The sequence below is a fragment of the Calidris pugnax genome, unplaced genomic scaffold, assembly GCF_001431845.1.
Source record: "Calidris pugnax isolate Ruff unplaced genomic scaffold, ASM143184v1 scaffold68, whole genome shotgun sequence".
NCBI lineage: Eukaryota > Metazoa > Chordata > Aves > Charadriiformes > Scolopacidae > Calidris > Calidris pugnax.
The window spans coordinates 6254207-6274544 of NW_015090921.1; the positions used below are offsets into that span (position 1 = coordinate 6254207).

The 20338-nt window shown below is 43.2% G+C and overlaps 1 protein-coding gene across 2 annotated transcripts in view; it reads left to right on the top strand.

Moving 5' to 3' along the window:
• Positions 1–20118, top strand: part of ELMSAN1 (ELM2 and Myb/SANT-like domain containing 1) — a 42965-nt gene extending 22847 nt beyond the window's left edge. The window contains exons 4-13 of one of the 2 annotated variants that reach the window (XM_014950348.1): positions 231–576; positions 1053–1119; positions 5991–6133; positions 7549–7652; positions 9226–9301; positions 11370–11458; positions 12590–12739; positions 12939–13112; positions 13515–13714; positions 14770–20118. In XM_014950348.1, the coding sequence (XP_014805834.1) occupies positions 231–576; positions 1053–1119; positions 5991–6133; positions 7549–7652; positions 9226–9301; positions 11370–11458; positions 12590–12739; positions 12939–13112; positions 13515–13714; positions 14770–14989 (1569 nt within the window). In that variant the 3' untranslated portion in view covers positions 14990–20118. Of the gene's footprint in view, positions 1–230; positions 577–1052; positions 1120–5990; positions 6134–7548; positions 7653–8149; positions 8254–9225; positions 9302–11369; positions 11459–12589; positions 12740–12938; positions 13113–13514; positions 13715–14769 lie in introns of both variants that reach the window. The other variant, XM_014950349.1, reaches the window with a different exon arrangement.
• The last annotated feature ends 220 nt before the right edge of the window (positions 20119–20338 follow it).

Here is a 20338-nt window from a genome sequence, read left to right on the forward strand (position 1 = left end):
AAAATATAACTTCATAAGCACTTCAAGCTAGTGTTGCTACCTAATAGTTCCTGTGTCTATTTAGTTCCCTTCTTCCTCCCTCTTTCCCTTTGTGCTAACTATTGAGACACCCTCCAGCTGCCCTATCCAGATTTTGAGCTGCCAGGAAAGAATATTGTCATCTCACTTAAGTTTTTCAAATGACCTGAGGTTTTAAAATGAATTGAAGTATGTAATTTTTTTTCTAATAGCATGAAGATGCTGTTCCAAAGGATGAAACAGAGGGCTTCATCCGGAAACCAAAGCAGCGGCCGAGACCTGAGCCACTCTTCATACCACCAAAAGCCGGCACCTTTATTGCACCACCTGTTTATTCTAACATTACTCCGTATCAGAGCCACTTACGGTCACCTGTCCGTCTGGCAGATCATCCTTCAGATAAGAACTTTGAGCTACCTCCTTACACTCCTCCGCCAATCCTTAGTCCAGTGAGAGAAGGATCTGGGCTATACTTTAATGCTATCCTCTCTTCAGGTGGTCATTCGGTTCCACCTCCAATGACTCCTAAAAGTGCTCACAGAACTCTGCTTCGATCAAGTAAGTTCCACTTTTTCCTTCCTTTCTTGACTAATTTATGATTAGGAACTGTGGAGTAATAGGAGGAAGATCATGACTTCAGGAGGTGTGGTTATGGGGAACTGGGACTTCTTCGCAATGTTCTGGGGAGCTAGGCTGGAGGAAATGCCATGTTGCTTCCATCTGGGTATGCATGTCAAGATGCCTTCACAAGCAATCTGCAACACCCCCTACTGACCTTCTTAGGAATGGAAACGTTTGTTCCTCCTATTTAGTAGATTGTCATTATCTTGAATTGAAGGGGTAGTAAATAGCTGTTACTAAGGTGTAGATGGTGACTGGAAGGTCAGCTCTTACTTAACATCATCTTAAACTCCTTTAGGGTATGGGGCCCTTTTTTGAGAGATGGATAGCTCTGATAGATTTACAAGCAGTGTGAAGAATATGTCTCAAATGCAAAGACGAACTGTCTGAGCAGTTCTTTCTTTTCCTTGCAGATAGTTCAGAAGTTACCCCTCCTGTTCTTACGGTGGTGGGGGAAGCCACCCCAGTCAGCATTGAACCGTAAGTACCCAGTACATTCTTACCCTGGTAGAAAATGTGCTTCTTTTCTTTCTCCTAAACCTTCAAGCTGCTCCCTGTACAGTTGATGTGGTGTTGATGTACAGGGGAATGTTTAAGTGTTATAAACGTCCTAGAAACGTCAAAGCTATTCCTATTAGTGATTCAAAATATAAATTGTCCTTATCAAAAATCAGTCCGTACAACTAAAGAATGTTTGTTTGGGCAAATGCACCTTGTAATTCTGGTGATGTTAGCTGCTTTCTGTTACTGCTCACCTGTCTCTGGGCTGAAATCCTACTGGTTAGCTAAAGGTGAATCTGTCCTGTTTTATTGTGTACAAACACATCTTTGCATGCTGCGTGTTTGTTTTAGAGTGGGGAAATAATGCTTCTTTAGAGAAAGACTGAAACATAGTATGGAAAAATGTAGTTAGCTCTCACATGGCCTGGTCAGATTGCAGAGATCCACGCGGTGTGCATCATGAGCTGCAGCGCGGCTGCAAACACAACTTGGCTGCCTCTTGGGCTAGCTCAGGCTGGAAGCACTGCAGCCTATTGCATTCAGGGTGTGTGGCCTGAGCTAATAAGCCTCGTTAGTCTTTTTAGCTGGCTCTGTGCTGGGAAAGCTCAGCCACGTGGACCCAGCAGCGCTCGGGAACAGAGTTTGGAAGTTAGGAGCTTAGGCTTGGTGCCAGTCCTGCTAAAGCTGAGCAGAGCAGCAAATGTCTCTGCACAGCCCGTGCAAACCCTCTGGGAGTGTTATCAGCTCCAGTTCAGTGCTGTGGAACTGCAGCAAGGTAATTCCAATTCATGATTATACCTAGGTTAATGAACTCTTGCAAAATCTGAACATGGAGATGCACGGCACGGAAACGCCCTTATGGCATAAAACCACCTACGTGGCTCTGCTGTGCTGACTCTGCAGTCAGGAATCTCTGCTCTGCCTCTGCAGCGTATCCTGTAACATCGGAGATATTTAACTCAAACTCTCCCCAAAGAAATGCTAGGCTTCTTTTTACTTTTTTTTTTTTTTCGCAAAAATGGCTTATATTATAAAAATTGGCTGGAGTATTTGCTGACAATTTATTTTTTCATGCCCTTTTTCCATTCTGCCTTCCTGTTTGAAGCCAAGTTTTCTGCACTTCTGGCAGCAGGCTGTCCTGAGCGAATGTCACCATTATGAATGAACTCAGATTATTCTTGTCACCTTTGCAAATCCCTTCCAGGCTGAGCCCATTGATGGAAATAAGCACATTTGGTGTGGTTTCTTGTTGTTTAGGGGTTTGGTGGTTTGGGTTTTTTTTGTTTGGTTTGTTTTGTTGTTTTTAAATCTGTTTTGAAAATGGCTTAATTCATCTTTTTGTTGTTGGTTCATTTCATGCCAAACCAGGGGAACCTCTTCTTGAACAAGTATTATTTTGTTTCCTCCCGGGTCTTGATCTTTGACCTCTCTCTGTGTTCTACATCATATGTGTTGGTTTGAACTGCTGAAGTTACTGACATAAAGTTAGCTGCAATTTTAGTTGTGTGTGAAATTTTTCAAATTTGTTGCTGGAAATTTCAAACCGTAGTAATTAGTAATGCAAGTTCATCTCCCGTTGCCAAAAGGGAGTTATGTGCAGAGACTTATCTTGCTGTCATCTTAAGTCTTGCTGAAGAGATGCTTACACAGGTACATAGCTTTAACTTTTAACTAAGATAAATTATCAAACTAGTATCACTCTGTGATACTCTGTGTTGTTGAAGCAATCAGTTTGCTGCTTTGAAGTTTTTTTGTGCAGCACTGCTGTGGTCAGTTATGTAGACTTATCTTCTATCAAAAAATATGGTAGGATGCCATAAAAAAATGTTTAATTTGACCTGAAGTCTTGACTTTGTCAGAGGTTGACTGCAACTTGTGATTATCCAATATTGTGTTCTTAATTACTTGTGCTTTGCCAGACCTTCTGCTCATGCTTCTCGAAAGGTCATTTCATGGCAGAGATGTGGGATAGGAAATGTGATAACGAAGCTTAATGCTTCTATTTGTGAAGTGGTACAACAGGCAGCTGGTGTCACAGCTCTTTGTGGCCTCCTGGCTTTGCAGTTCAGTTGCTTCAAAGTCCTAAAGCCACCCCTCAGCCAGCCTCAAATATAGCTGTGACCCGTCAGCTGTGAATTGCCTTCCCAATTCACAGCCTCGATTCTGGATGTTCCCACACCCCGCTGTTTACCGGGGTGTCCTGGGAGCACTACAGTGCCTACAGATGAGCTTTTGCTGTACTGAAATCCAGGCTTCATCAGCAAGGCAATCGTGGAATACGATTGGAGTCGGTCTCTTCTCCCAAATCACAGGCGACAGGACGAGAGGAAATGGCCTCAAGTTACGCCAGGGGAGGTTCAGGCTGGATATTAGGAAAAAATTTTTCACTGAAAGGGTCATCAGCCATTGGAATGGGCTGCCCAGGGAGGTGGTTGAGGCACCATCCCTGGAGGTGTTCAAAAGACAGGTTGATGTAGTGCTGGGAGGTATGGTTTAGTGATGGTGATGCTTCTTGTTTGTTGTGCGGGTGTCTATTTTTGTCAGTTAGGTTGACGGTTGGACAAGATGATCTTTGAGGTCCCTCCCAACCTAGAAGATTCTGTGATTCTGTGAATAACATAGCTTGAATGGGCCTCTGGAGGTCATTTGGTCCAAGCCCTTGCTGGGGGCTGACCAAATTGGATCAGGTTACTCAGGTCAACAACCCTTGCAGTAGAAATCTGGTTTTATTTAAACATTGCAGGTACAAGTTCTAATACTTAGGCTTTTCTAGTCTAGCAATGCCATATTCCAAGATGAGTTTCAAGATCAAAAGTAACTTCTGATAGCTCTTCAAGCCCACATTCTTTCCTTCCAGTTCTTCCAATTTCATCTTTCTCTCTCACAAGTGAGGCCAGAGGGGTCTGTGCCTTGAGACCAAAAATCTCTCAAAATTGCCAAAATTTTTGGTCTTAATTGTGCTGTTTCTGTCCAAGATAATTGGGATGGGTGAAGTGACTGACAATAGCAAAATAGGCAGGAAATACGGAATAGACAGGAAGGTGTTACCTTCTTCCCTTTCCATAACAAAAAATTATGCCCTCTTCCTTCCCTCTCATAGCACAGTCTTCTAGGACTTCAAAACATCCTATTGGAACATTTGCTATTATCTCCCTGGGTTTTTGTGTAGGTGAGCACTGGAACAGGCTTCCCAGGGAGGTTGTAGAGTCCCCTTCTCTGAAGATTTTCAAGACCCACCTGGATGCAGTCCTGAGTGATGTGCTCTGGGCAATCCTGCTTAGCAGGGGAGTTGGACTGGATGATCTCTAGAGGTCCCTTCCAACTCTGACAATTGTGTGATTCCATTATATGTATTCTTTCAAGGCCTCCCCACACCTTTTCCAGACTCTTCCTTTCATAATAGACGTGTATGTTTTACTTCAGAACAGCAAAGGACCAGAAAAGTCTGGAGGCTGGTGTTTCTCACATATTTTTGTTCCTATTCATACTGTACTAGATCATGCTTTTTTTTCTCTGGTAATTGTGTTTCCCCTCATGCTGGGGGTGAACCAAGCCAAGACCTGACAATCACAGCAAACTCCAGAGTTTAATCATCTTCTGGGCACTGTCTCATCTACTGCCTTAAAAAAAGGGCTTATTTCCCCATCCTTTATTATTTCAGGAGCTACCAGAATGGTGCTAGTTGACTGACATCTGAAAGAGGAATATTTTTCACTAAGCATATTTATCTTATTTCAGAATAGGGGATTTTCATGATATTTAAAGTGGTTTGAGCAGCAGCTGTTACCAAATATCTTGGTTTTCTGAAGGGCCTTTTTTTCTAGCTTAGTTTGCACATTTCTTTTGCTCTCTCTTCTGGACCTCTGAATTGTGTACATAGTTGCTATATTACTTAGAAAGCTGTCCCTGAACTTACACAAAATACTTTACAAACATTTTACACCCAACATATTTTTTTTCAGCTACAGTGAGTTTGTGTAGCTACTGTCTGTGCATTTTGCCACTGAATGAGAAGTGTAGATGCTCTTGCTGCTTGCTGTGCTGTTGGTGTAGATCTTCAGGCCTCCAAGTCTGGTAGAGCAGGCTTTCGATGGTGGTTCTTACCCACCTCTGTGCACAGAACCCTGTTTGCTAATACAGAGTAGAATCTCTGTGGAAGGTCACTTGACTTAAAGCAAGTATGTGGATTGCATGTTGTGAAAAATCTGTCTGCTAATTGAGAATCTAAAAGTATGGGATTGTTGCTCAAAGAATGGGATTTGGTTTTGATACAGAATGAGCAATACAGCTGTCATTGTTTTATATTTTTGGTTTCCGTTGTTAGTTTCTAGAAGATACTAGCTTGTCAAGATCATAAAGGACCAGGCTTTGAGATTGATCCTGCTTTGAATGGAGAGTTGGACCAGATAGTCTCCAGAAGTCCTTTTCAACCTAGATAATGCTATAATTCTATAGCTACGGCTGGCAAAACATCAATACTTAAAAAAGCTCACCAAACTTACGCATGAGGAAGGAGCTTGCTATGAGAGAAGTCCGTATGACAGCCTCTCAAAAAGTAATGATTATTGAAAGCTAATAACTGTTCTTTGAGCGGTTATTAGGAGATCCTAATTCAAATACAATTTCAACCATTGTTGATAAGACAACGGAAACTGGTAGTGGATGTAAAACCTCTCACCTTTTGAGTCATGCTTGTTAAGGTAACCTACCACACCTGAAAGTTGTTCATGTTATATGCCAGAGCAGTTATACGCATTTCAGTTTCTTCATAATTAGTGTTTCTTGCAGAGATGGAGATTTTCTGGCTGTTGGAAAGGGGGCCTGACCGTTACTTGTTACCTTTTCTGCAGGCGAATAAATGTAGGAACTCGCTTTCAAGCAGAAATCCCATCACTCCAAGACAGATCTCTGGCAGCAGCTGATGAACACAAAGCAGAGCTGGTGTGGCAGCCATGGGGAGACCTGGAAACCAACAAAGTCACCCAAGAGAATGGTAAGAATGTGGAAGGCTGGGAAATAGGACTGAATTGTCACAGTAGTTGTAGGGGTAAGCATGTGTCTGCTCTCGGCATAATTTAAAATCTGTCAGAGCTGCCAGTCAAGTGCCATTTTTGAGTGTTTCTTGAGAACACTCAGGAGGTAGATGGATAGGAATGTTTTTTTTTAATTGAGCTAAAACTGGGACCATTTGTACTGCAAAGAGCAGCCTTTTACTCAGTGAAACTTCCTTGTCTTTGTTAACATGTGAACGCCGCGTGCCCTCAACTTCTGTATTTTCAAGGGATGTTCCAGACATAATAGTATTTTTGAAAACTCAAGTTGCAGACTGCATTCAGGCTGAGGAAGCAGGAGTTGTGGCAGCAGCAGCAGCAGCCCTGGGGAGCTCTCTGCTGTTAGTACATGTGGGCTGGGGCATGTTTAAATCCTGAAAGGAAGAGGAAGTGGGCAGGCTTGGAAGAAATCTTTCTCACGAGAGCAAAAAAAAAAAAAAAAAGAGTGCAACTTCCTTGTCTTTGTCAACATGTGAACGCCACGTGCCCTCAACTTCTGTATTTTCAAGGGATGTTCCAGACATAATAGTATTTTTGAAAGCTCAAGTTGCAGACTGCATTCAGGCTGAGGAAGCATGAGTTGTGGCAGCAGCAGCAGCCCTGGGGAGCTCTCTGCGGAGTTGTGGCAGCAGCAGCAGCAGCCCTGGGGAGCTCTCTGCTGTTAGTACATGTGGGCTGGGGCACGTTTAAATCCTGAAAGGAAGAGGAAGTGGGCAGGCTTGGAAGAAATCTTTCTCACGAGAGCAAAAAAAAAAAAAAAAAAGGATTTGTCAACATGTGAACGCCACGTGCCCTCAACTTCTGTATTTTCAAGGGATGTTCCAGACATAATAGTATTTTTGAAAGCTCAAGTTGCAGACTGCATTCAGGCTGAGGAAGCATGAGTTGTGGCAGCAGCAGCAGCCCTGGGGAGCTCTCTGCTGTTAGTACATGTGGGCTGGGGCACGTTTAAATCCTGAAAGGAAGAGGAAGTGGGCAGGCTTGGAAGAAATCTTTCTCATGAGAGCAAAAAAAAAAAAAAGGTATTGTGAAATGAAAATTCACAGCGTAAGGTGGAATTCAGGAAATATTGGAGGTGAAGGGAGGTGGGAAGACATTATAGGAGGGAGGAGACTTGCAAGAAACTCCATGCGTAAGTAGTGCTGCATACGGAGTAATGCTCCCTGACCTCATGTTCTAGTGAGTTCTTGTGTCCAAATTTGACCCAGATAAATTTGCAAGGACATCCAGCTTCTCTAAGACTTTTACTTTGTTATATCTAACTCTGATTCAAAAGAGCTAATTAATGATGCAAATCCTGTAGGAAACTCCATTTTAATCTTCTTATCTGAATTTTTTGGTATTTCTGTGGAAATAGTGGAAAACCTTCTCGCTGCTGCCTGTTCAAGCATTTTTCCTGGGGCTGGAACCAACCAGGAGCTGGCGCTGCATTTCTTACATGAAGCCAAGGGAAACATTCTGGTGAGTCTTCCCTGCTTTTCACCTTGATGTGGTCAGAAATGTTTAGTGTCCCTTGGAGGTCCCTAAAGTGGGTTCTGCATGATGTACAAGGCCATGTTCACTTACTATCTTGCATATTTCCAACCTCAAGGTGTTTGGCTTTTTAATAAACAGATTGACAGTATACCAGGGTGAATGAGCCCTACTGCTAAATGAATCTTAAAAGTTGTCTTCCTGGGAAGATGACCAAGTTGGAAGGAAAAGTAAGACTCTGGGACCAAAGCTGAGGCAAAAAGTGCAGTGTCCTGCTCCTCTTACTTGCAACAGATCTATTGAACTTCTCTGAGCACGTCTATAGAAGGGCTGTGCTGCTAATTTTATATCAGTATTGTCAGTCATGATACACTTTCATAAATGCCCTTTGACACCCCTGAGAAGTAATAGCCGAGAGCAGGCCGTAGCATATGGCATAGGGCTGTCATCCTATCTGAATTTTTTTGGTACTTCTGTGGAAATAGTGGAAAACCTTCTTGCTGCTGCCTGTTCAAGCATCTTTCCTGGGGCTGGAACCAACCAGGAGCTGGCGCTGCATTTCTTACATGAAGCCAAGGGAAACATTCTGGTGAGTCTTCCCAGCTTTTCACCTTGATGTGGTCAAAAATGTTTAGTGTCCCTTGGAGGTCCCTAAAGTGGGTTCTGCATGATGTACAAGGCCGTGTTCACTTACTATCTTGCATATTTCCAACCTCAAGGTCTTTGGCTTTTTAATAAACAGATTGACAGTATACCAGGGTGAATGAGCCCTACTGCTAAATGAATCTTAAAAGTTGTCTTCCTGGGAAGATGACCAAGTTGGAAGGAAAAGTAAGACTCTGGGACCAAAGCTGAGGCAAAAAGTGCAGTGTCCTGCTCCTCTTACTTGCAACAGATCTATTGAACTTCTCTGAGCACGTCTATAGAAGGGCTGTGCTGCTAATTTTATATCAGTATTGTCAGTCATGATACACTTTCATAAATGCCCTTTGACACCCCTGAGAAGTAATAGCCGAGAGCAGGCCGTAGCATATGGCATAGGGCTGTCATCCTCTCCTAGTTCTAGGATTGATTTAACCTGGCATAAATCATCCCTGTGGTCAGGAGTATCCCACACTTCTGCCTGGCTGCGTGATTCCCATCCCAAAGTGTCAATTTGCAGAAACATGAAGAGGTGCCAAGAGCTTACCACGTGCCCGGAGTGCCCAAGACTCACCAGATAGCGTACCCGGAGCGCCCAAGGCTCACCGGATAGTCAAGGATAGGATTTTTAAAGTTGTCCCCAGTGTTAAATTCTGCTATGGTCCTTTTTGGTTAACTTGCCAGAAAGGAAAGCGTTAACGTTTGCCTGATCTTTGTTTTAAATACCCCAAAACGTGCCCGGAGTGCCCAAGACTCACCAGATAGTCAAGGATAGGATTTTTAAAGTTGTCCCCAGTGTTAAATTCTGCTATGGTTCTTTTCAGTTAACTTGCCAGAAAGGAGAGCGTTAACATTTGCCTGATCTTTGTTTTAAATACCCCAAACATTAAATTAATTATTTTATTTGTGTTTATGTTAGGGAGCTTTGACCAAACTGCTGTTGAAGAGGCCAGTACGATCACCCACCCACCCTTTGGCAGATTATCACTACACAGGTTTGTTAGCACACAGTTATTCTGGTTCTCTATCATAAAGGAAATTTTCCATCTTTTTCTGGTTTTTTTGGGGGAACTCTGTAACATTACAAGAAGATTAAAAAGTGACTCTTCTCTCTGGTAAATCAAATGATGGCTTGCCAGGAATTTTGCCTGAGCAAATAATGACATTTATAGTGTAAGAAACACTGCATTTCTCAGAAGTGTGTGTTTTGATTTCCTCTTTGAGGAAAAGGGAACGTGATCCCTTACACTAAGCCACAGAGAATGCAGGAAGATGGTACCTACGAGAAGGGCTGTGGTAACCTCAGAATCAGAGCCTTTCTGGCATGAACTTCCAGGGTGGAGTTTTTTTCTGCTTTTTTGGGGAACTCTGTAACATTACAAGAAGATTAAAAAGTGACTCTTCTCTCTGGTAAATCAAATGATGGCTTGCCAGGAATTTTGCCTGAGCAAATAATGACATTTATAGTGTAAGAAACACTGCATCTCTTGGAAGTGTGTGCTTTGATTTCCTCTTTGAGGAAAAGGGAACATGATCCCTTACACTAAGCCACAGAGAATGCAGGAAGATGGTACCTACGAGAAGGGCTGTGGTAACCTCAGAATCAGAGCCTTTCTGGCATGAACTTCCAGGGTGGAGTTAAGAGGGGGTTTTATGGGAGGAGTTTTCAAGCCTGCTGAAGAAAGCTCAGACAACCATTGATGCCTGTCAACGTTTCTGCAAAATTTAAAGGCCGTAACCTGCCTTTGCAGTCTTGTACCTAATTAAAAATAGTCAGCCATGGGACACTAACTTCAGTGATCTGGAGTGACCCCAGCCATCTGAAAGACCTCCTGATGTAAGGAGGTAGAGACATATAACAGCTGGCACCTCAAAACATAGAAATGACATTTCTTTGTTATTACACAGTCTGAAGAAAGGCTGTGGTAACCTCAGAACTAGAGCCTCTCTGGCATGAACTTCCAGGGTGGAGTTAAGAGGGGGTTTTATGGGAAGAGTTTTCAAGACTGCTGAAGAAAGCTCAGACAACTATTGATGCCTGTCAGTGTTTCTGCAAAATTTAAAGGCCGTAACCTGCCTTTGCAGTCTTGTACCTAATTAAAAATAGTCAGCCATGGGACACTAACTTCAGTGATCTGGAGTGACCCCAGCCATCTGAAAGACCTCCTGATGTAAGGAGGTAGAGACATATAACAGCTGGCACCTCAAAACATAGAAATGACATTTCTTTGTTATTACACAGTCTGACCGTAATGGCTGGGAAATATTACCTAAGTAGCATCCATAAGGCAGGAGGAGATTCCAAAATGTGTTTATTATTAGAGGCAAGGATAGTAGGAATATTTGAGTGGTACTAAATCTTCAAATACAGTGGATTGCTGCTGAGAGAGAAGATCCTGTTCTCCTGCCCGACCATTTCCCTTGTATAAAATCTAATGACTGGGCCCCATGGGACACTAACTTCAGCGATCTGGAGTGACTCCAGCCGCCTGAAAGACCTGATGTAAGGAGGTAGAGACATCTAATAGCTGGCACCACGAAACATATAAATGACATTTCTTTGTTATTACACAGTCTGACCGTAATGGCTGGGAAATATTACCTAAGTAGCATCCATAAGGCAGGAGGAGATTCCAAAATGTGTTTATTATTAGAGGCAAGGATAGTAGGAATATTTGAGAGGTACTAAATCTTCAAATACAGTGGATTGCTGTTGAGAGAGAAGATCCTATTCTCCTGCCCAACCCTTTCCCTTGTATAAAATCTAATGACTGGGCCACCACAAAGTGTGTCTTTTGGAAAACATCTTAGTTCACCAAATGGGCTGGTTTTTGCAAGCTGAATGGAGTTAACCTGTGGTGCTGGGTACCAGATCTGACACAAAGGAAGTGCTGAGAGGAGGGCTGAAGTGGAGCCGTGGGGTGTTAACAGCAGTCTGCTGTGTTATGCTGGATCAGGTGTGATGTGAGACTGCACCCCTGCACATCTGTCTCAAGGCGAGTGTGGAGGAAAAGCATGTAGGAGTGTAAACATTTGAAATTGCAACTTTTTTTTTATCTACAGGATCAGACAAGTGGAAAGTCGCTGAAAAAAAACTTTTCAACAAGGGCATTGCAATCTACAAGAAAGACTTTTTCCTGGTCCAAAAGCTTGTAAGTTTTTGGTTTTTTGTGGGTTTTATTTAGACAGCAATGATACATTCTTACACGTTTATTGAGCATTAAATACAGCGAGTTCAGTCTTGATTCTGCTGAAACCTCGGTATTAAGTGTTAAGTCCTGCACTCAGAGGATTTCAGAGAAATCCTATCATTCAGCACAGCATCAGATCTCACTAGATAGCTAGAACAATGCTGTTTGTTTTGCTGTTGTTGTTTACTTAACCCTCCTACTTGCTGTGTGACTTCCATCAGTCCACACTGCAGATACCCCTTCTATGGGGCGTGTTTATAGAGTGCTGGGGATGTTCCAGTACGGTTCAAATGGCTGGCTTATAAAGCAGAATAGAACACACACAACACACCCTTGCTGCTGATGGAAAGGACCAAAGAAGGATATGTGAATGACACATCCTTTAGGATCTTTCTTTCCAGTTTTCTGTGACAGTGATAGCAAAAATGATCATGTATGACACTTCAGTGAGGGGGAGATCACTGAAGGAGAGTGCAGAATCAAGAACTGCATTATGTATTTCCTCTGAATAAAGACCCAATGGGTATTTAAGTTCCAAAATCCCAGAAGCTAAGAATATATTCCAAAACCTCCAGAAAAATCTCTAATAGAGAATATGTAGATGGTCACAGGTCTGTACTGGTGACCATCTCCCACCGTATGTGTGTGAAATGCATGTGGCCAAAATGGGAAAGTGCCACAAACCTTCCTTTCCATTTTTGGCTCGGTATTCTGGTCTGGTCTCCTCTGAAGTGCTGCTGGAAAATAAAGCTCCTCCATAAAACTGAAAGGCTGCTTTCGAGCCTGACAGCTCAGTTGGAAGGTTTCGGAGGCTGAGAGGTGCATTAAGCTTACGCAGTGCCAGGTTCTGTCACCTTTACATTGACCAGCTTTTCTCTGGAAAGTTGGTCCTGTAGTTCTCCTAGAGTGGTCCTAGGGGGTGGGCTGTGGGACAGGGCACGCAGGCGGAGGACACAGAAAAGAAGGTGATGGTGGAATGGAGACTACTGAGGAAAGAAAAATACAAAGTGTATTTATTGCACTCTTAGTAATTATTTATAAGTTTTCTTAAAATATGTAATGTGGTGGACTTTCATGTTTTTTAAACACCAGATAAAAACCAAAACAGTGGCTCAGTGTGTGGAATTCTACTACACGTACAAGAAACAGGTGAAAATTGGTCGCAACGGGACCTTAATCTTTGGGGACATTGATGTTGCTAATGAGAAATCCATGAGAGATGAAGCTGAAGTTGACATCAAGGTAATTTCCTAAATTTCTCTCGCCTCTTTTGCGTTGTGAAGTCTGATCTTGTGTGTTGTCTCATTTGCTGGTAAAATCAAAAGCAGAAACTGTCTGGTCAGTGTCAAGGAGTCCAGACTCACAGACTTGTGTCCTGTGTCACATAATGACATTTAATTACAGACACCAAAATTAACGTGTACTTTATTTTCTGATTAAGAGTTCCCATAGGTTTGCACGTGTTCTTCCTCCCAGAAGGGATATTTACAGTGAAGAACAGGGGCATGTGGAGGAGGAGGAGGAAGAGGATGAAGAAGAGGAGGAGGCAGAGGAAGGGCTGGATAACAGAAAGAGCACGTTTCCTCTCAAAGATGAAGAGACACTACAAGATGATGTAAGTGCTGCGTTGCGCGGGTTGTGTTTTCTATGCCACCTTCACTCTGTAACTAGTTAGGAAATACCAGGTGGACAGTTGAAGATATAAAAAGTTTACACTTCTGTCTTCTCCCAGAGCAAAAGACTGGGCCTGAGGTAGCTTAGAGTGTTACCAGCAACCAGACTGTATGCTGTGGTGGGAGAACTGGGATGAGTAAGGGGGGAAAAACCCGGTGTATTTCTTTGCGGTTGGTGCACACATAGGACCATGATGAGAAATATTCTGAAAATATCCTGAAGACTTTCTCATTAAATAAAACCTTGGTCTGGAATAAATGAAGCACAGGAGCTCGGCCATTGTCTTCCTTCTGACGGTGGGTTTCAGTTTCGGTTTGCCTTAACTGTTCCCCTCTCTCCAAAGGACGATGATGCCAATATGAGGAGTCAAGAGGCAGGTGTCACAAGCAGAATTGGAAGGAAACCAAGGGAGGCAACGGTGAAGCCTCGAAAGCCTATTACTGCTCCAGTGCAGAGGAGGAGGCGGAAACAGAAGATAAAATCAGATGCTACCAATAAAACTCAGAACACAGAAAACACGTTTCCATGTAAAAAATGTGGCAGGTAAGTGCAACTCTGCCTCCAGCAATAGTCACAAAATTGCAGTAGGGCATCTAAACAGACAGAAGTCTGTTTAGGCCAGAGAGGCTGGCAGTAATGTTAATGAATTATTACCTCACTAATACTCGCAGATTAGGGACTTTTACATATACTGATACTCAGTTACTGCTACTTGGATAATTACCTGCTACTGACTGTTTTTCCTCAAATGGGATGAGACACCACCTGCATTTTAGCTGTGTGTGGTATTTGGTGTCAACCAAATGAATTCATTCAAACAGCTGCTGTATTCTGTATTGCCTCTCTAATGGCTATGTTTTTGTAACGAGCAATTTCTATGTATTTGCTAGATCACGTATTAAGAACATGGTACAGCTTTACTTCAGAACAGTGGTGTAGAAATATAAGACACTACCATTGTTACAGCAGCAGGTATTAGGTACACAGTTCAGCTGGTTAAACTTGCACCCATCTTTTGTGTCTGTAAAATATACTTAGCTTTCCTCACCCAGTTCTAGTAGATTTTGTAGTTTTGTTGCCAACAGATTCATAAATGTCAAGAAAACTCAGTTCCCTACATTTTTCTTTTTAAAAACTCTTAAAACAATAGAGAATCTTGTAATACCAGCCAGGAGATGGCAAGAAAATGCAATGTCCATCTAGTTTCATCACTGGGGTGTTGACAGGTTCTTGTGGCTGGGACTTGGCTGGTCCTGCCAAGGTGCCCTGACTGTGCTCGCAGGGAGTGTGTGGCATTGGAAAGGGCAGAGCTGTGGGAAGTCGAGCAGGTAGGACTTGGTCAAGGCCAAAGGAGAAGACACCATTAAGAAGACTTTCCAGCTGAACTTGTGACATTTGGTGCTCCCGCAAGCACTCTGCCTGGTGCTGGCCCACCCCCAGCCACACGTGGGGCATTGTGTAGGTGCCCCATTGCCATAGAGCCCACCCAAGTGCCAACACTCGCAAACCCAAGGCTGGAGCAGCAGAAGTTCTTCAGGAGACGTAGGGAAGGAGGCTGTAGGAGAGACCAAAGCTAACATGCATGTGTGCTTCTGCAGGGTGTTCTACAAGGTGAAGAGCCGCAGCGCACACATGAAAAGCCACGCGGAGCAGGAGAAGAAGGCAGCTGCACTGAAGCAGCAAGAGAGAGAGGCAGCAGCAGCGGCGGCGGCGGCAGCAGCAGCCCACAGCCAGGCCCGGCAGGAGGAGAGCAGCGAGAGCGGGAGCAGCAGCAGTGGGAGCAGCAGCGCCAGCTCGGATGAAGATGGAGAAATATAGCAGCAGACCAGCCGTGGAGGGAGTAGCAAGGCTGGACCCAACCTCCCTCTTGGTGGTCTCACTTGTTCTGCTTGCACTTTTCCTGCCTGACCCGTCAGGTCCCAGTTTCAGTGCTGCCGTTCCCTCGTGCCGCGTGTTCCACTTCACCTTGCTGGGACTCACCAAGCTGGAGTGGTAGATGAAAAGATTTCTTTCAACTTGGGTATTTTTTTTTTTTTAAACAAATAAGATTTCTATTCTATTTATGATATCTGAGGTACATAATAGAACAATGTCACCTGCAGTGGAAATAAGTTCTCTCTCGAGTCAGTCAGACCTTTCTTTTTTGTGCTTGTCAGGAATCCCGATAACAGAACTCTTGGATATAAAGATTTCCAGACCAGAGCAAGAAAATGATGCTCTGCTCTGAGCTAAGTGTATCCAGTTACTGTGACACTGGTGATTTCTAGATGTTTCCTTTCTCAGCAAGTTCTCCTTCCCATTACACTTTTCCTGACTTCCTTTCTGAGCATTTATTCAGGCAGCCAACAAACTTTGGGGAAAGATGGTGTGCACTTTTGGCCTCTGCTTCACAAAAATGAAAACTGGGATGAGCAAGACACTTCTTCCTTTTGAGAGGAAGTATTATTTTTCAAAAGGAATCCTGAGGTGGTTTCTTTCATGCCATTAAAAATGCAGCAATGGCTATAAAAATATCCTGCAGGATTAGAGTAGCCACAGGCCTTGAGGGTTGTCTCATCTTGGAAAACAAAATAAGTCTGCCTTTGATTACCTTAATGGAAAGTAGTCTGGGCTTCACAAGTGCAATTTGAAATGAAAACTGCTGGTTTTGACTTTGCATAAACGGGAGCAAGTTTGTTTAGTGAGAATGAACCAAAAGCTTCTCATGTGCTGGATTGTGTGCACCTTGGAGGTGGGAGGAATGGATTCCCGTCTCCAACAGCGATCCCTCTGTGAATGGCTTTTCCCTCTCAACACGTCCATTTCTTCTTGTGGGAGCCTTCACTTATTCCTTGAAATTGCCACCATCAGGAGCCTCTATGCTGGGGCCTCAGTTTCCCAAATACTTCCTGTTGGACAGTGTGTACGTGCAGGGGCAGCTTGTCACTTATGTCCACGCTGGTGGCTGTCCAGCCTGCTGGCTTCTCCTGCTGTGAGCCTTGCCCTCTGCTGAAAGGCTGGCTCCTCCTTCAGAACTGACACATGCTAATAGCCCAAAAAGCCTAGCCACCAAAAGCCTGCTGGGGAAAGAGAGTCAAGAAGAAGTGGTCCAGGTGATTTGCGCAGGATTGTTGTGTATATCTCTACAGCTGACACCATTATTTCATAAAGATTGTTCCAGTGGTGCAACACCGAATGCGTTGCCCCTGTGTTCCCATGCAGGGGTCCTATCAGGGTGCTGTATGTGAAGCCCAGAAGTACAGCATGCTGCTAGGTAAGCTGCAGGTTAGCTCTGGCAAGTGGCTCTAGCTCCAGCTTGCCCTCTTGGCAGCCTTTCCCCACCCTGTGGCTTTGTGCAGCCACGATTGCCTGACTTTGTGAGCCGGGGAGGCTGGCTGTTGCACCAGGTCTGCTTTGACATACATATGCCTTTGGATAGAATCTGTTTTCTTAACAGCAGAAGCAGATACTCCTCTTGCAAAATAAGTAGGAGTATCACTGACACTTTTGCCTTTAATTGTTCTAGTTTTCTGCCAAGGCTGTATTTTTCCCTCCTAACAAAATTCGGTTTCCTTTCAGCCTTTGGCTGGCTGTCCCACATCTCTAGGTGCATGGGTCTCATTGACTAACTAGGCTGTGAAAGCAGGTGGTGTGTCATGAGCTGTTAAAATCATTCAAAAACTGCAAAGAACTAAAAGCTACTAATTTTTTAAAATAAGCTTAAGCAAATCAGTCTTCCTATTGAGAGCTTTATTTTCTTTTTGTAAATGGGAAGAAATGCCTGTCTGTGGTTATCCTGGGGCCCTGTGAGAGAACAGAAGCTTCAGCACCCTGTGCCAGGGCAGGCAGTATGTGAAGCAGCTGGACCTCGTGCTCCACCTGTAGTACTGGGATTCATTCCCATAAAAAGCAACGATGCCATTAAGCGTAAGGTTGTGAAGGGTGTTTCTGGGAAGTTGACAATAGTTTCCAAATCTTGAGAACTGCAGGGCAACGGTTCAGGAAGAAGCTGGGTGTATGAGTGTATCTAAAAAGGATTTAAAGTAATACAGATCTGGAACACCCGTGTGGCAGCAGCAGAACAGTTACTTAAGAGAGATGGAGAAGGCCTGGAGACACATAACAAAGAAGTGGAGATGAAGGTGGAACTGGCACACATTGAGAAATGTGGCAAAAATGAAGGGTTTTGTCTAGCTCCAGGTCTTGTTTCTGACAGTGATCAGGAGCAGATGCTTAGGAAAAAGCGAGGGGTAGCACGGACTAACCAGGTATGGTTCCAGCTAGAAAATAGGAAGCTGCACTAGAACTTGTGTGTCTCCTCCTATAAGGCAAATCGGCAGAGAGGTTTGTACCAAAACGTGCTGTTCCCCTTATGGGCAGAGAGTCAGGACATTTCTCTGCCTTTTACTCTTCTGCTCAGTGCATCACCTGCATTCACTCTAGCATTCTTAGTGTCTGGGAGCATGCCTGACTGCTAATGAGCAAACATTTAGTCACGGGCCCCAGGAGTTTTCAAGCTTCAAGTAATTTGAGATATGGCAGAGCAAATTATGGTGACAAACAACTGATCGGATGGAATGAAGTACAAAGATATAGGCAGCAAATCATGGGATTGCTTTAAGTACCAATTTCAGATATGATGATGATTGAACAGGAGCATTATTATAGTCTTCCAAAGACCAGATCTCTCACTGATTCTCCCTATTTTAGGAAATCAATATAAGAGTAACTTTTCCTCTTTTATCAAGAATAAGCAACTGAGGTGCTGATAAGAAAAAATCAGAGATTTTCTTTAATTGCACAAAAATGGTGTGTGTATGACACACAGAATCTAGTACTAGTTGTTTCTCTCCAACACCCTGCTGCAGTAGACATAGGAGAGAACAGGAAGCTGTGGCACAGTGAGGTCTGTCACTGGAAGAAAATCAGAAAAGGGCTTTTTCTGAGGATACCCTCTAGCAGCTGTGGGTTAGTGTGGCTGCCCAAAACCAGGTAAATGTTCCAAGTAAGTGGCATCAAATGGTATTGTTTCCAAGCATGTTTGCATATTGCTAGTAGCCACCAGAAGATCTCTTTTTTGCCATGGGAATAAGTAAAAATGCTCCTTTGAGTGTCTTCTTTAAAAACAAATAAAAAAAACCCAAACCTGCCGCCCAATTGCTTACGGCAGCAGTCACGAATTGATCCTGCACCTGAATTAGATCTGCCTACTGGCAAAAGTTGGCAGAGAATTGTTTTAATAAAACCAACCAATCAACCCCCAATTGCTGTGGACAGAGCATTTGAACTGAATTTGTCTAATCTGGTATGAATTCCGCTGCTTTTCTTAGTGGGTGAAAAAATTACTTGAGTGGCTCCTTACTGCAGCACAGTGTTAATTTAAGGCTGTGTTGTTCCAATTAGATTTAAAAAAAAAAAAGAAAAAAAAGATTATTTTCTATGCTCTGTTGATTTGTCCATTTTACAACCCTTTGCTCGTTATTTTCCATCATTTAAAGGCCTATTTACTGATCCTCGTTTAGTATAAGGGTTTGCTGTTAATGTAAGAACTTGTGATGCATATCTGATACAGAGACAGGTGTTTCGCCGTCTGGCTGCAAGAACATCTCTGCATTTTAATTTATTTGATGTTTTTTTCCATTTACCGATACAGGTAACGGTATCTGAGCGAACTCAGCTCTGTCAGTTAAAGGCCTGCAGGATTTCAGTCAGCGGGGCAGGAGCATGGCATCTCACTAGCTAGGACCAGGTAGGACAGAGCTGTTCAGAGGTAGGGCAAAGATAGATGTGCTAAAGCTTAAAGGTCACTCATCTGTTAATCTGTTAGTAATGTTAATTACACTAGAGGTGTAATGCAAAGTCCAAATTAGCTAAAAATACCCCCTGATTTATCAGACTGAGGCTTTTGGTCATTTTTATCGATTAAAGTCAACATTCAAAAAAGCGTTTTCTAAACCACCAAGGCTGAGTTTTCTCACTCTCAGCAATTAGGGTCGTCTTGATTCTCTTTCAGGCAGCAGACTGGAAAGTCCCTAAATGTACGTGTCCTATTTTAAAAGTGATGGGAGTAGGGAGGGCTGTAGCCACACAAGTCCTGTCTGCCTTCATACAAGGGCACTTTGAGTCCAGTGATTACCTCTGCCAGAAACCTTATTCTAAATCAGTTTCCCACGCAGACTTCCTCCCTGTTTTATCTCCTGCTGCACACCTGAAAGTTTATAAAGCTTTAAAGGGAAGCAGTGGCTACAAATCACGTTTGATTTTTTTGTGGGGCGAGTTTCTGTGTAAATTCCTCACTTGGGTTCAGCTGCTTCGCTCCCCCGTGCCCTCTCTCTCCTCAGGGGCCGGGCAGGCACAGGCTGAACCCCCAGCTGTCCCAGGACTTGTCTTTCCCAGACGAGGATTCCACTGGCAGCTGAGCCTGAAAAAAAAACCCCTTAACTTCTCCAGATTAGAAGACAACATATATTTTTATAGAAATGTAATTGTATATTTTAAAAACCAGTTTCCTGCAGCTTCTCCACATGTATTTTTTCCCCCCTGTAGTTCAGATTTGATATAAACTTTTTTGTGTTCATTCTTTTTATGTTCTGTTTTTACATTTGTAGTCAAAGCTTTGGTGTACTGTACAGGAGCAGTCAGCCTTTGTAATTACTGTATAAATGCTTTATAATAAAGTATATTACTTTTATTTTAACAAGTGAGCAGACACTTCCTTTTGTGTGTTTGCTGCCTAGGGCACCTTTTAAAAGACTGTTACATGTTAAAAATGTACATATATAAATATATTTACCTGTTGCTGTACAGTTGTGATAGACTGGACTGAATTTATTTTTTGTGTGCTTTTTTTATAAAATATTAATACACTAAAGGAAATCTTGCTGATGTGATTGTAATGTACTATGTAACTTATTTACTTAATATTCTCTATATATCTAAAAAACCTTTTATTAAATGAGATTTAAAAAATAGTTCCATACTGAGTTTTTTGATGGTAGGAGGGAGCGGCTGGGGCTGGGGGGGTGATAGTGGTATGGTGCATTCCTGCAAAGGGAAGGGGTTATGAGTCCTTTGAGCTGCTCTCTGCTCTCTTCATACCCACCTCTCCTCTCTCCATAGTAATCCTTGAGGCTGCTTCTCCATGTAAACTTCTTCCTGGAGACACCAGCCTGTGATGTGTTTTAGTCT